At 50.2% G+C, this 12,579-nt stretch overlaps 1 protein-coding gene and 1 long non-coding RNA gene across 2 annotated transcripts in view; one reads left to right on the top strand and one right to left on the bottom strand.

Annotated features, from left to right (window-relative positions):
• LOC146829175 (uncharacterized) overlaps window positions 1-6,852 on the bottom strand; it is a 31,934-nt gene extending 25,082 nt beyond the window's left edge. Inside the window, exon 1 of the long non-coding RNA XR_014961924.1 lies at window positions 6,519-6,852. This is a non-coding gene — a long non-coding RNA (uncharacterized LOC146829175). The remainder of the gene's footprint in view (window positions 1-6,518) is intronic.
• A 1,626-nt stretch (window positions 6,853-8,478) lies between these two features.
• POU3F4 (POU class 3 homeobox 4) lies at window positions 8,479-11,969 on the top strand. Its single transcript, XM_085607824.1, has one exon. It carries the CDS (start codon window positions 8,561-8,563, stop codon window positions 9,626-9,628), a length of 1,068 nt encoding a protein of 355 aa, XP_085463950.1. The 5' UTR covers window positions 8,479-8,560; the 3' UTR covers window positions 9,629-11,969.
• Window positions 11,970-12,579: the final 610 nt, after the last annotated feature.

The raw sequence follows: 12,579 nt of genomic DNA, 5'->3' as shown, positions 1-12,579 counted from the left end.
TGTGTGAGTCCCGTGTGTGTGTCTCTTTGCTTCGAGTGTGTGTCTGCTTCCTTGTGTGTGTGTCTGTTTCCCTTTGTGTGTGTCTCTTTGCTTCGCGCGCGTGTGGTTATGTGTCCTGTGCGTGTGTGTGTTTCTTTTCCCCCTGTGTCCCCCCATTTCTACCTCTTTGTGTCTGTTTCCCCGTGTGTGTGTCTTTGCTGCGCATGCGTGGTTGTGTGTGTCTTGTGTATGTGTTTCTTTGCTTCGTGTGTGTTTCTGCTTCCCTGTGTGTGTCTGTTAGCCCTTGTGTGTTTCTCTTTGCTTCACACGCGTGCGATTGTGTCCTGTGTGTGTGTTTATTTCCCCCTGTGTGTCTGTACTTCCTATGTGTGTATCTGTTTCCACTAGTGTGTCTTTCTTTGCGTTGTGTGTGTACGGGTGTGTCTGTTTCCCTGTGCGTGTGTATATGTGCTTGATGTGTGTATAGGTGTGTGTCTGTTTCCCGTGTATATGTTTCTTGTGTGTCTTTGCTTCGTGTGTATGTGTGTGTGCGTGTGTCTATTCCCCGTATGTGTGTGTCTTTGCTTTGTGTGTATGTATGTTTCCTCTTATGTGTGTCTCCTTACTTCCCGCGCGTGTGTGGTTGTGTGTGTGTATATTTGATCCGTGTGTGTCTAGTTCTCCGTGTATGATTTTGCTTAGTGTGTGTGTGACATTTCTCGTGTGCGTCGTTGCTTCGTATGAGTGCGTCTATTTCCCCGCGCGTGTGTGTGTATGTATTTGCTTCGTATGTCTGTTTTGCACCTTGTGTGTATCTCTGCTTTGTGTATCTCTGCTTGGTGTGTGGGTCTGTTTCCCTGCATGTGTATATCCTGTGTATCTTTACTTCGTACGTGCCTGTCTGTGTGGGTGTGTCTGTGTTATTTATGCCAACACAGGGCAGTTTGGGTTATTTATTTACTAGCTGCGTGCAGTGCCTTTCCACAAACTCTCGAAGTTCCACCAGCTTGTTTTGGTTGTGAGAATGTGAGTTCAGCTGGATATATGTTAAAATCGCCTGTCCATTGCTGGTATACACTGTGAAGAAGAAGTAAGTTACTGATATCACCAAAAAACATACGTATACGCGGTGCAGAAGTTCAGCGCGCCGGGGGTCTCGGGTGGGCGCGGGTGAGCACGCGCTCACCCGCAAAGAGTGGCTCTGACGACTAACGGCCTTCCTGTGGTTCTAGGCCTCGCTCGGCATTGCCGACGGTGGAATGAGTGACCCATAACCTAGAGAAACACTTAAGATGCACGTGCGAGCACTGAGGGGTCCAGGTCTCGCCTTCCTGTCAAGGAATCACTGAGTTCTGAGGCCCAGGCCTGAGAGAGCCCCCTCTTTACCTACCACCTGTTTCTTCTCATCCCAGCGTCGTGTGGGTGTTTGGACATGCGTCCACTGGACGCATTAGGCCTTCTCCCTTCTGTGGGTGGCTCGGGGCACTCTCACACTTCAAAGCTTGTTTCCCTCTGAGGTTTTTCGTTTTCGATGCGCGCGGCTGGTTGGTGATCTGGCGCGAGTCTGAAATAAGCGCATCCCAGTGTGTTGCATCAAATTCGGAGGGCATTGGCAGGTGCCAGTGGGGTGCGGTGGGCGCAAACACTGGCTGGTAGCCCACCAGCCAGTGTTTGCGCCCACGTGAGTGCCCAGGGAAGCTGGCTGAGAGTGATGTGAACAAACTACAACAGACTTCAGGCCGGTGAGTACCAAACAGACCTCTGGGGGGAATCTCCGCACGCACAGGAACACCTCAGAGTGCCACCACACCACAGAGAGAATTATGTGGTGCTTGATGTGGTGCTCCCCCGGGTGGACACACGAACGCCATATTCCTGCACCCGAGAGTGCCACCACCCTACGCAGAGAGGATGTCGTGCTCCCACGGGTTAACAACACCTCAAGTCAGGCTGCCAGCGCCCCTCGCAGCAGGAGGCACACCCCAAGTTAACACTTGAACGTCGGCAGGCTGATGTGGGGTCCCCAAGGGTACACAGGCGGGAGCTGGGTGCACATAAGAATGCACCTCTCTCCTCACAGAGAGCAGTCCGTCCACTCAAAGGTACATAGATGGAACCTCTCCTGCACGTGAGAGAGCCCGCACCCCTCGGAAAGAGGAGGGCTCACACCCACAGGGAAAAACACGCAAACCAACCTGGTGCAAGTGAGAGTGAATGCCCAACACCCCATCACAAGAAGCAATCCATACACCGAGTGGTAAACACTCAGAATCCGACTGCACGTGCCGCTGGAAGCCCGCACCAACACCAGGGCACGATTAATTGCGTGATTTAGGGGCGGTAATTGAAGTAATCCATCAGCAGTGCAGGGTTCGTGCAATGCTGTAGTATTTGGCGCGGTAAACCCCCGTCATCTTGTAATCGTCAGAACAGTGCTGGTAGCATAACTAATACAGAAATGAGCAACCCGCAATAAAATCTAGTTGGCCAATTGTAGGTGGTGTTCCCTGGATCAGGATGTGGCGCATGGGCAGTGTGGCACAGACCTGAGAACAGAGGGCCGTCGGCGAGCAACAAAGACACGTGCTAACTGCAAACACCCACCACACCGAAGTCGCACTACGGGACAGAACCCAATATAAATAATGCGTGACATCGGGGTTCCGTTCTTCCCCAAGGCTGGATCCAATGTTGTCCCAAGCAGCTAGGCCTCTGTGCTGCGTGACTGGAAGTTTCAATCCTTTCGAGGTTGGCTCTATGCGTGGCGATAGCAGCAGCTTCCAGCGCTACAGTGACGCTTAAATGAACAATATTCAGAGATGCCCAACTCGATAAGGGGAGGTCCGAACTCAGCAGATCCAGGGGTAACGTAACCCACGCAGGGGCGGAGGAGACCAGTTCACCCGTGAACTCGAACCTTTCCCAGGGAGCGGTTAATGAGAGCGAGGGTCTGGCAGGGCCAGTCCATCGACCGCAGGCAGGGTCAGGGGGAGGTGGTGTGACTGGGGTCGCTGTCAAAGATTCTGGTGGTCTAGCCGGAGAGGCTGAGCAGCAGCACCTCACAAAGAGAGGAATTGGTGTGTGAACCCGTTTTCACTGTAAATTCGGGGCCGTACACGCGTCCTCTGTAGTGGTTACAAAGATTCTGGTACATTCTCCCCTTATGCTCAATTTTTGTTCAGATAAATTCGAGCGCAAGGATGGACGCCCCTTTAAGCGTCGTAAGGGTGAAATCTTCTGCATTCCCGAGACCTTTTTGCATAGGACTCCTATCAGCTTGGGAGCAGAGCCGGACTTGTTCACATCTTTACATATGAATCCAAAAAATCTGAATGTCTGCACGCCTCTTCCTGTGTTTCGCAGATGGACGTACGCAAGCATTGCGCCTATTTACACGTGGTTCAGACGAATTCTGTGTGACATTAGGCAGCAAGTGTCACCTCTTTAGAAGTTTACATGTGATTCGAATACCTTTGAGCGCGTCGCCACCTCTGGTTCGGGTGAATCCGTTACACACAGATGTACCGGTTTACACGTTGATTCAATATATGTATGTGCATCTGTTCACATGGCTCGTGTGTATTCATGTGAATGCTGTGGCGTATATACAGCAGATTCGAACACATTGTGGTGCCACCATGCCTGTTGTTTACATGTTTGCCTTTGATTCGTCGGGGTTCGTGCGCTGTGTCTGTTTGCGTGTGATTTGGTTACCTATTTGAGATTTTCTTAAGTCACGTGATGTTCGGTTCGGATGAATTCGGGTGCCTGCTTCAGTGCACGCCTGACATGCTCTACGCTTCAGCCACAAAACTCGAAACTGTAGCGTGTATTTGACTCTGCCTATCGTTGGATCACTAGACTGAAGCACAGTGGTCCTTACTGAGGCCTTCTCGGCGCTACTCTGCTTCCGTCTTCTAGCTAATATACCCCACACTGTGCGATTTATGTTTAAGCGGGCGAGTACTTAAAATGCTTCTGTTAAAACTGTTGTCCTACCATAGTTTGTTCCGAAAAGTTGCAACACTGCCTTGTTCAAGACCATATCAGATCTGCCAAAAGTGAAACTGTCCTTTGACAACTGTGACGGAACTGCCTATGGTGCTGTTAAAGTCCCAAATCGTATCCCTTCTGTCCTAAGTGGAATCCCAGCTAAAAGCAGAGCAGACACGTCCGAAAGTGTCCGTACTGGCCTGCGCATAGTGTGACAGGCCTGCCTCAAAGCGCTGACACCATCTTTTTATACCATTCTTGCCCCAAAGGGCCGCCTGCCCTGCTCCAAGGAACACAGGCCTTCACACTTCACAGTTAACCAAGCAGCCCTCTACAAAGTGCCCGGAAGTGACGGTGTTACCCTGTTTAAAATATATATCAGACCTAATATGACGTGCTGCCGCTGTCCCATCACCTGCCCTTTACATAGTATCACGGACACCCACCCGCTCGAAATACTGCAGCTCCGCGAGCAATCCGGAGCAGGACTGCTCGTCCCATAGCAGCAAGAGCCCGGATCGGCCGCAACTGTTGAGAGTAAAAACCAGTTCCCGCGTACTCTGAGTCCCGTCCTCCTCGATCCCGACAGTACAATACGACTGGAGGGAGAAAGTGGGGAGGAGGCACTGCAGACCTGCCCAGAGGTGCCTGCCTTCCCGAAGTGCCAGCACTCTCCCTTGGCAGGCCGAGAAGCGCAGGTACTCACAATCCGAGGGTACCCAAACGGAGGCATTACTGTATACATTTGTTCCTTCACTGGCTGAATTTCTGGGTTGAAAATTACCGGTCGGGCACAAAGAAATGGGCAGTAGTGTGTTTCTTTCTGCGCCCCTCCCCTCCCCCACGGCTGGTGCTTTCAGCTGCGCACTTGTTCCCACCGAGCAAGCGCTCCCGGTCGGCCCTGGGGTGAACTTGTGCTGAAGGTGAAGGTTTCGGTGCAGAGGTCATGACCCCGAGTGACAGCTGACTGCCTGCGCCTTCATGCCAAGTTACACACGATGAAAACTGCGCGCTCTGGGCATCTGGGTGCATTTCATTTACGGATTTTTCCACGCCCTAAAGAAAAACAATATAAACCGCTTGTTAAATCTATCCTTGGTATGGTTAAATATTTTTTTAAAGCGAACATTAAAGTTAAAATTCCTGTTGTTCATGTTATTGGTATTTTTTTGTATTTTGTGATATGTTCGGTGTGTTTAGTTTTGTGTTATAATTATTATTATTATTAGTATGAATATAATGCCAGAAAAAGAAGACATCCTTATTCGTGATTTTTATGTTTATTTAACTTTATATTATGATATTCTTATGTTCTAGCGTCAATAATAAACAGCAAAAACACTCTCCTCACAATAAAAACACGTTTACAAAATAGTATAGCATTTGTTGCCATCCATGTTTTGAGTCATACAAATTAAAACAGTGCAACATTCACATTTTTGAAGCGATGTGACTTCGAAGCTGTTTTGGTCCCAGCTGTGGGAGCTTGAAAAACGATGTAAACTTTAAAGAATCGGCAACGCTCTATTCGCTATTTTTTTGTTTCCTGTTTATCAATTCTTATTTTTTAGATGGTATTATATAGCGCGGCATTCAGTGCTGCCCGAGCCAGAAGGACCCATCTCCGTGTGTCGGGGGAAGCACCAGAGACCCTCTGGGGACGCACAGGGGTGTTGTGCAGCTCCGGGAGTGTGTCTGCCCAGGGAGGGTGTGAGAATCCGCTACAGAGCGGCGCTGCTTGCAACAGTAGCTGTGCTCGAGCGCACTTTCTTCCCATGTCCAGGCGGGGTCGGCCATTGAATGGTGGTCCTTTCTTCTGCACAGGCCAGGGGATTTGTGGCCATGGAGCCGCCTTTCTTCCCCTCGCTATGGAAACCCGGCTCCCGGGGAGAAGTATGCCAGGCTGCATAAAGGGAAGCCGCGGCCCGGGCCGCCTGAGAGCGGCATCTGTTACACTTGGGAAGTTAGACTGACAGCCCGGCGCGAAAGAAACCCTCTCCATCAGCTCAGCGCTGCAAGGGGAGCAGCTTCTGGCCTTCGAGGAGCGCAGGAGCCGCGGACTCACGGGTGAACCTTCCCTCGCGGCCGAGAACCAGGACAGCCTTCCCGTGGACGGAAATAACAACCCCGCCTATTATCTGTCTGTCCATCTAGCTATGTACGTGCGTGCATGGCGATAGGAATCCTTAGATCTATTAATCTACATACACACATAGATCAATGACGTCTCAAGTCTTTTTTGTACCTCGTTGTCTTATTTTCCTAAATTGTGATCAGTGGCGATTGTTGCAGCTTATCCACCAATGTTCTAACATTCCATGTCTGCTTTTACTTAGAGAATATAACCTGTCCCTTCTTTCCTGGTGCGTCAATAATCAAAGTGTAAGTTACCTAACAACTTTTAGATAGCTGCGACTAGAAGCACTTTGTTTGTTGAAAGCAGGCGAAGGCGCTCCTTTTAGCCTTCTTCTCACCCTCTGCTGCTGACAAGGGTCACAGCCGCCGCCTGGGAGCCTGCAAAGAATACAAAGAGCGGTCATACTCACCCCCTCACAGCTCCGACCTCTGAGCGTCCTTCACCCGAAGCCCTGGCCGACGGGTCACAACTCCGCACCAGCAGGACAACTCTCGGGCCGTGCAAGGAAGAGCGACCCCTGCCCACCACGTAACATCCACGGGAGCTGTCACCAGCACGGTTCGGTTCAGTTTAAGAATCGCTTTAAAAAAGCCAAACACCTGACAGGCTCAGCACTGGCGGGAAACGGCCGCGAAATGCGCGGATTTGTTCGCGATATCGCGTTTAATCTCGCGCTCACCTCCTTGGCTTCAGGTTCCCTCCTTTCCTGGTGCCTGGAGTTTCCCTCAGATCTGCCTCGCCGGGGAAAGTAATGCCTTAATGACTTTCTGCTAGCTGCAAGCCTTCTTTTATTTCTGCTAAATATATGAAAATGTATGCAAATTTAAATCAAGCTTAACCTAGGAGCTCGTGCAATATATTTAATGGAATTTCAAACCAATAAGGGGACTCTGATGCAGCCCTCTATAAGTGCAAATATAATTACGCAGCTAGGTTACCTCCAGAATTATGCATGGAAAGGTCATTTTTAACTTCAGGGATTTTCAAAGGTATTAAACGGATGCTCCTTTCTCCCAAGCTTGAACACGGCTACAAATCTGGAACCCTCTCACGAGCGCAGAATGGAGCAGAGATGGGACCAGCCCACCCTTCTGCACCCCAACCATTTCTTACTTCCCCCAGTGCACACACTCCCTTGCGATGTTTGTAGAAGAAGGCTTAGAAAATACACTTGCCCCTCTGCCGACTTTTGCACAACTCTGGAAATGTGATGTGAGAACAAAGCCCCATTCTCAGCCCTTCGCCCAATGCAGGGACGGTTTTCCCCATCCGCCACCCAAGCGGATGCTTTTGTATGCACGGCCAGGCTGCGTGGAACCTCCAACGCCCTTACATTTATTCAGAGAATCCCAAACCTGACAAGTGGACTTTACAGCAATGTGTCTGTGACTGAGAAGGACGAAACGATTGAAAAGATTATGTCATGCACCAGGCAGGTCCGTCGACCTGCGGTGGAGGTGGTGTGATGTTGTGGGATTGCAACCAGCACCTGAGGGGGTGGAGGTTGCTGATCAGTGTGGTGGCGGTGTGGTGATATTGAGAGGTCCCATATTCTGGAGGTCAGGTTGACGGGGAGGGGGGGTCGCATCTGTTGACTGCGTTCCAGCCCCCTTCCTTCCTCCCCCGTACTGCTGATTACACACAGGCTCACGCACAAACACTGTTCCCGTTTAGTCCATAAAAATGCATTCTGTTAATTAACAGCAGTGATAAAAACCCACCCCACGGCACTTACCGCATCTTCCCCGCGGTGTCTTTCATTTCAGTAATTAATACTGCATGCCCATGTTTAAACTCGAGAACAGCAAATTGAACAGGATCTGCGCTGTTGTATTAATCTGTAGGAAATATAAGGATGACCATTGGATGCATTAAGGGACTCATGCATTGACGCGAAAATGAAGACGAAAACAATACCACAATCTGCAAACACTTAATTGTACAGCCGTTGTCATTTCGACAGTATCATATTTTACAGTGTGTGGCGCAGTATGTGCGTCGGGGTGGGGGCTTGCGAGAAGACTGGGTGAAATTTATACAAGGGGCAGATATTTAGCCTCGACATGTATTTTTGCTGTCCCGGGAATTAATCATAATCATTGCATTTTGAATCCTTGCAGTGTCATAGATCCCTCCCCGTTGGGCCAGGCGGCGGGGAAGGGGTTAACACGGGTACCACGGCAGCCAATGGTGCCCTGGGCCCGGTTCACTTCCTGCTTCAGCCTCCCTCCAGCTCCCGGGCTTCCCGAGCCTCGCAGGGGAGGTGGTCCTGCCTCCTTACGCCCCATTGGCAGCGGGCATCGAGTCGGTGGAGATGAAAGGCTGCCATTGGGCGGGGCTCCCGTCCATCACTCGCCAGTGGCTGCTCGGGCTCCCTCGCCTGCTAGATGTCAAAGGCTGGAGCTGCTCCCTTTGCCACAGTAGAACTAGTAGGGGATCCGGGAGCCGAGCATGGCCACCGCCGCCTCCAACCCCTACAGCATCCTCACCTCCAGCTCCCTGGTCCACGGAGACTCGGCGGGCATGCAGCAGGGCAGCCCCTTCCGGAACCCCCAGAAACTTCTGCAAAGTGACTACCTGCAGAGCGTGCCCAGCAACGGGCACCCGCTCGGGCACCACTGGGTGACCAGCTTGGGCGACGGCAACCCCTGGTCCACGGCCCTGTCCGGGAGCTCCCTGGACCAGCAGGACGTGAAGCCGGGCCGCGAGGACCTGCAGCTAGGAGCCATCATCCACCACCGCTCGCCCCATGTCAGCCACCACTCGCCACACACCAACCACCAGAACGCGTGGGGTGCCAGCCCGGCGCACAACCCCTCGCAGCCGCTCAATGTCTATTCGCAGTCCGGCTTCAGCGTCAGCGGCATGCTGGAGCACGGGGGGCTGACGCCGCCGCCGCCCTCCCTCAGCACGCAGACCCTACACCCGGTGTTGAGGGACTCCGACCACGGCGACATGGGCTCCCACCACTGCCAGGACCACTCGGACGAAGAGACGCCCACCTCGGACGAGCTCGAACAGTTCGCCAAGCAGTTCAAGCAGCGGCGGATCAAGCTGGGCTTCACGCAGGCGGACGTGGGCCTGGCGCTCGGGACCCTGTACGGCAACGTCTTCTCGCAGACCACCATCTGCAGGTTCGAGGCGCTGCAGCTCAGCTTCAAGAACATGTGCAAGCTGAAGCCCCTCCTGAACAAGTGGCTGGAGGAGGCCGACTCGTCCACGGGGAGCCCGACCAGCATCGACAAGATCGCGGCGCAGGGCCGGAAGAGGAAGAAGCGGACCTCCATCGAGGTGAGCGTCAAGGGGGTCCTGGAGACCCACTTCCTCAAGTGCCCCAAGCCGGCCGCCCAGGAGATCTCGTCGCTGGCGGACAGCCTGCAGCTGGAGAAGGAGGTGGTGCGGGTGTGGTTCTGTAACCGCAGGCAGAAGGAGAAGCGGATGACCCCGCCGGGGGAGCAGCAGCAGCACGAGGTGTACTCCCACACCGTGAAAACGGACACCACCTGCCACGACCTCTGACTATAGGCTCCAGCCCAGCAGGACTGCGGCGGGCTGGGCCTTCGAGAGGCTCTTAACTTATGTTCTGACAGGATCAAAACAATAATAAACAAAAGGACCGAAAAACTGAGCAGGAGCTTAAAATACTCCGGTACATGGGCAATATTTATCGCTGACAAAAACACACCGTTTACGCGAACGCAAGGTCTGTTTCGTTGTTCGGCTCTCTCCTGGGACGACAATGCAGATGTGTGCCTATCCATGACCTCCCAGCGCCTTGGATTTCAGGGGAACCCCTTTTACAGCAGACTCCTAGTCCCGTTTGCTTTTTTTATACGCAGCGTTTCTAATGTCTGAGGTGTTTTACTACGACCCGTACACAATATTTGTGGAATAACTTGTAGCCCTTTCGCCATTCTTGTGCACACGTCATACGCACTCGCCTCTCCGCACACGTAGCCCCGCTGGAGTGCGCACCGTCGACCCCGGCGTCTGGCTCTGGTGCGCCAGTCTGTGGCTCGCGCCTCCACTGCGGCACTGCTGGCACTTCCTCCCCAGAGCAGCGGAAGCACGTCCGCAGTGGCGCGCGCCCTCCCCGTGCCACCAAAGCACAGCCCTCCTTTCACGGTTTGCAGCTTCTTAATTGTACGGTTTCAGCTTCGCCACGCTTCCTACTGTTCTCTCCTACACATTTCCCCTGTTGTTTATGTTCTCCTGAAGGTAAAGGAAGCAGTGTGTTCCGAGTAGAAAGACTCCCAGGCTGGAGAGGTCTGTAGTAAAACACCTTTCCTTCATTGCGCTTTTCACAGGGAAACCATGTTTGTGTCTTTTTTCATCATTTCCACTGACACTCGGACGTGGTCTCACTGGTGTGCTGAACTGTTTACCACAGGTGTTTTTTTAAATCTCAGTTGTTGATGTTATTTGCACCCTGTTATTGTCCGACGCCCATCTGTCCATAGCGATGAAGGTCTTAATGCGATAGAGCAGGTTGTTTTATGTAGTGCGGGTGTTTCACTGCAGACAAGATTGTTGAGGAGACACCTACTGTGGCGTGGGTTTGTGTGTTTCATCTTTTGCGCAGTATAGAACTCAGCGTACTCGCCAGGACTCTACCGTTATACATTCCACAATTCCGCCGCAAACATGCACAGTGTAATGCCACAGTCCACACAAGTGCGAATTTAGGAATGCCATCTTTGTGTGCCAGAAACACATACATCGTACATAAACACGCTCATATTCAAGAGGAAACCCTCTCTCCCTCTGTCAATACACAGGCACACACGCCAAATCATGCAGCCACATAAAAAATAATCCTTACCCTCACATTCCACCCATGCTGAGACGCACGCAAACACAACAAACACATGCATAGAACAATAAAGACTGATAAGTGAGCAGCACATATACACACCAACCGAAGCAACCACATACACATTCACGGGCACTTAACACAGATGCGTAGGGACACTGACAGGCACACACACGTACACATAGAATAGCGCATGCGCAGAGGTGGGCGCCAACACACAGTATTACACTCACAAGTGCACACTCATATCAAACTCACGCAAGAGCACACAAACACCTGAACGCAAAAACATGCATACAACAATAAAACGAATAGGTGAGCACTACGCGTATCCATAAACACACACACCGCCACCCACATGCTCACAGGCATTAACACAGATGCGCAGTGACACACCTACAACACACACGCACGCACACATAGAAAAACGCATGCGCACAGGTGAACGCCAGTACACAGAGATACACTCACAAGCACACCCACATCAAACTTTAGCGCGCAAACACATATACATAGGAAGGGGAATCACCTCCAGGCCGTGGTCTCTGCCACAGACGAGTTCAGGTCCCATATGAACTTCTAGTGCCCACTCCGGGGCTTGCCACAGAGATCAAAATGTGACCCCCCTGCACCTTCACTTTCTGCGTTCCATTTCTATTTTACATTGATATATTTTTGAAGTATTTTTCGGTACGCTGGAAATCGCAGCTCTCAATACATGACTATTTCTGCCAACTTTATAATTGTACAGTTTTGTATATTACACGTTTTTGAAGTTATTAATTTAAAAACAGATCATTTAGTTTACCCATTTAGTAACTGATGTATAATAAACGCTATTTTCATTAAAGGTTGCTTTTTCAACTATTTTATTCAAATTGCCTATTGCAGTCGCCAGCAATTATTTATTTTCAATAAATTCCGCTTTATGTTGAAAATGTCTTAAAATGAAATGGGTGTCCAAGAATAATTCTCTGTAATGTTTGATTGTTGAGGAGTTTTAGTTGAGGGATTTATATTGGCACACTATTTTATTTGTTGTTAAGAAAATAATTAAAATAAACTTTTTTCTAAAAAAATAAAAAAAAAAGCCTTCAAGAAGTTTGTGGTGTATACTTAGATAATAGAAATAAATATAAATATACATCCGTTGTATATACCAGAAGCTCCTCTATGACGATTTTCCTTCTATATTTGCGGTTCTTTCAAACAGATTTGTCTCGCGGTTTCTTCCCGTTACCCTATAGGCTTAAGAATGTTCCAGGTATTCGAGATTACTCAGTTCATAATAAGAAATAGTCAACCCCGTTCTCTGCTCGCGTGGATTTTGCGACATTTTTTGCATCACACTCTATCTTTTTTAAGACTATATTTAGAAGAAAGTAACTGTTTATCGCGAGCTTTGGGACCTTTTATAGGTTACAGATTTAACTTCTGTATTTAGCATTATTTTAAGCTCATAGACTGTTTTGAAAATTACTTTGCAATGTTGACATTGGTGAGGTTCAGCAGTTTAATTGATTTTGAGAAAGTAGGCTGTATTCACTTCTTTAGCAACCCTTTCTTTGTGAAATGTTTAACTAATGTAAACGTGGTTATTATTCGAAACTGATAATATACAAAACATTTAGGATGTTCGATGTTTCCCCCATACAAT

The sequence above is a fragment of the Triturus cristatus genome, chromosome 5_2 (assembly GCF_964204655.1).
Source record: "Triturus cristatus chromosome 5_2, aTriCri1.1, whole genome shotgun sequence".
NCBI lineage: Eukaryota > Metazoa > Chordata > Amphibia > Caudata > Salamandridae > Triturus > Triturus cristatus.
Note: the sequence above shows the minus strand (reverse complement) of the source record. Positions and strands in the feature narration are given on the sequence as shown.

Coding starts and splice junctions, on each gene's coding strand:
- POU3F4 (XM_085607824.1), top strand. CDS start 8,561: ATGGCCACCGCCGCCTCCAACCCCTACAGCATCCTCACCTCCAGCTCC.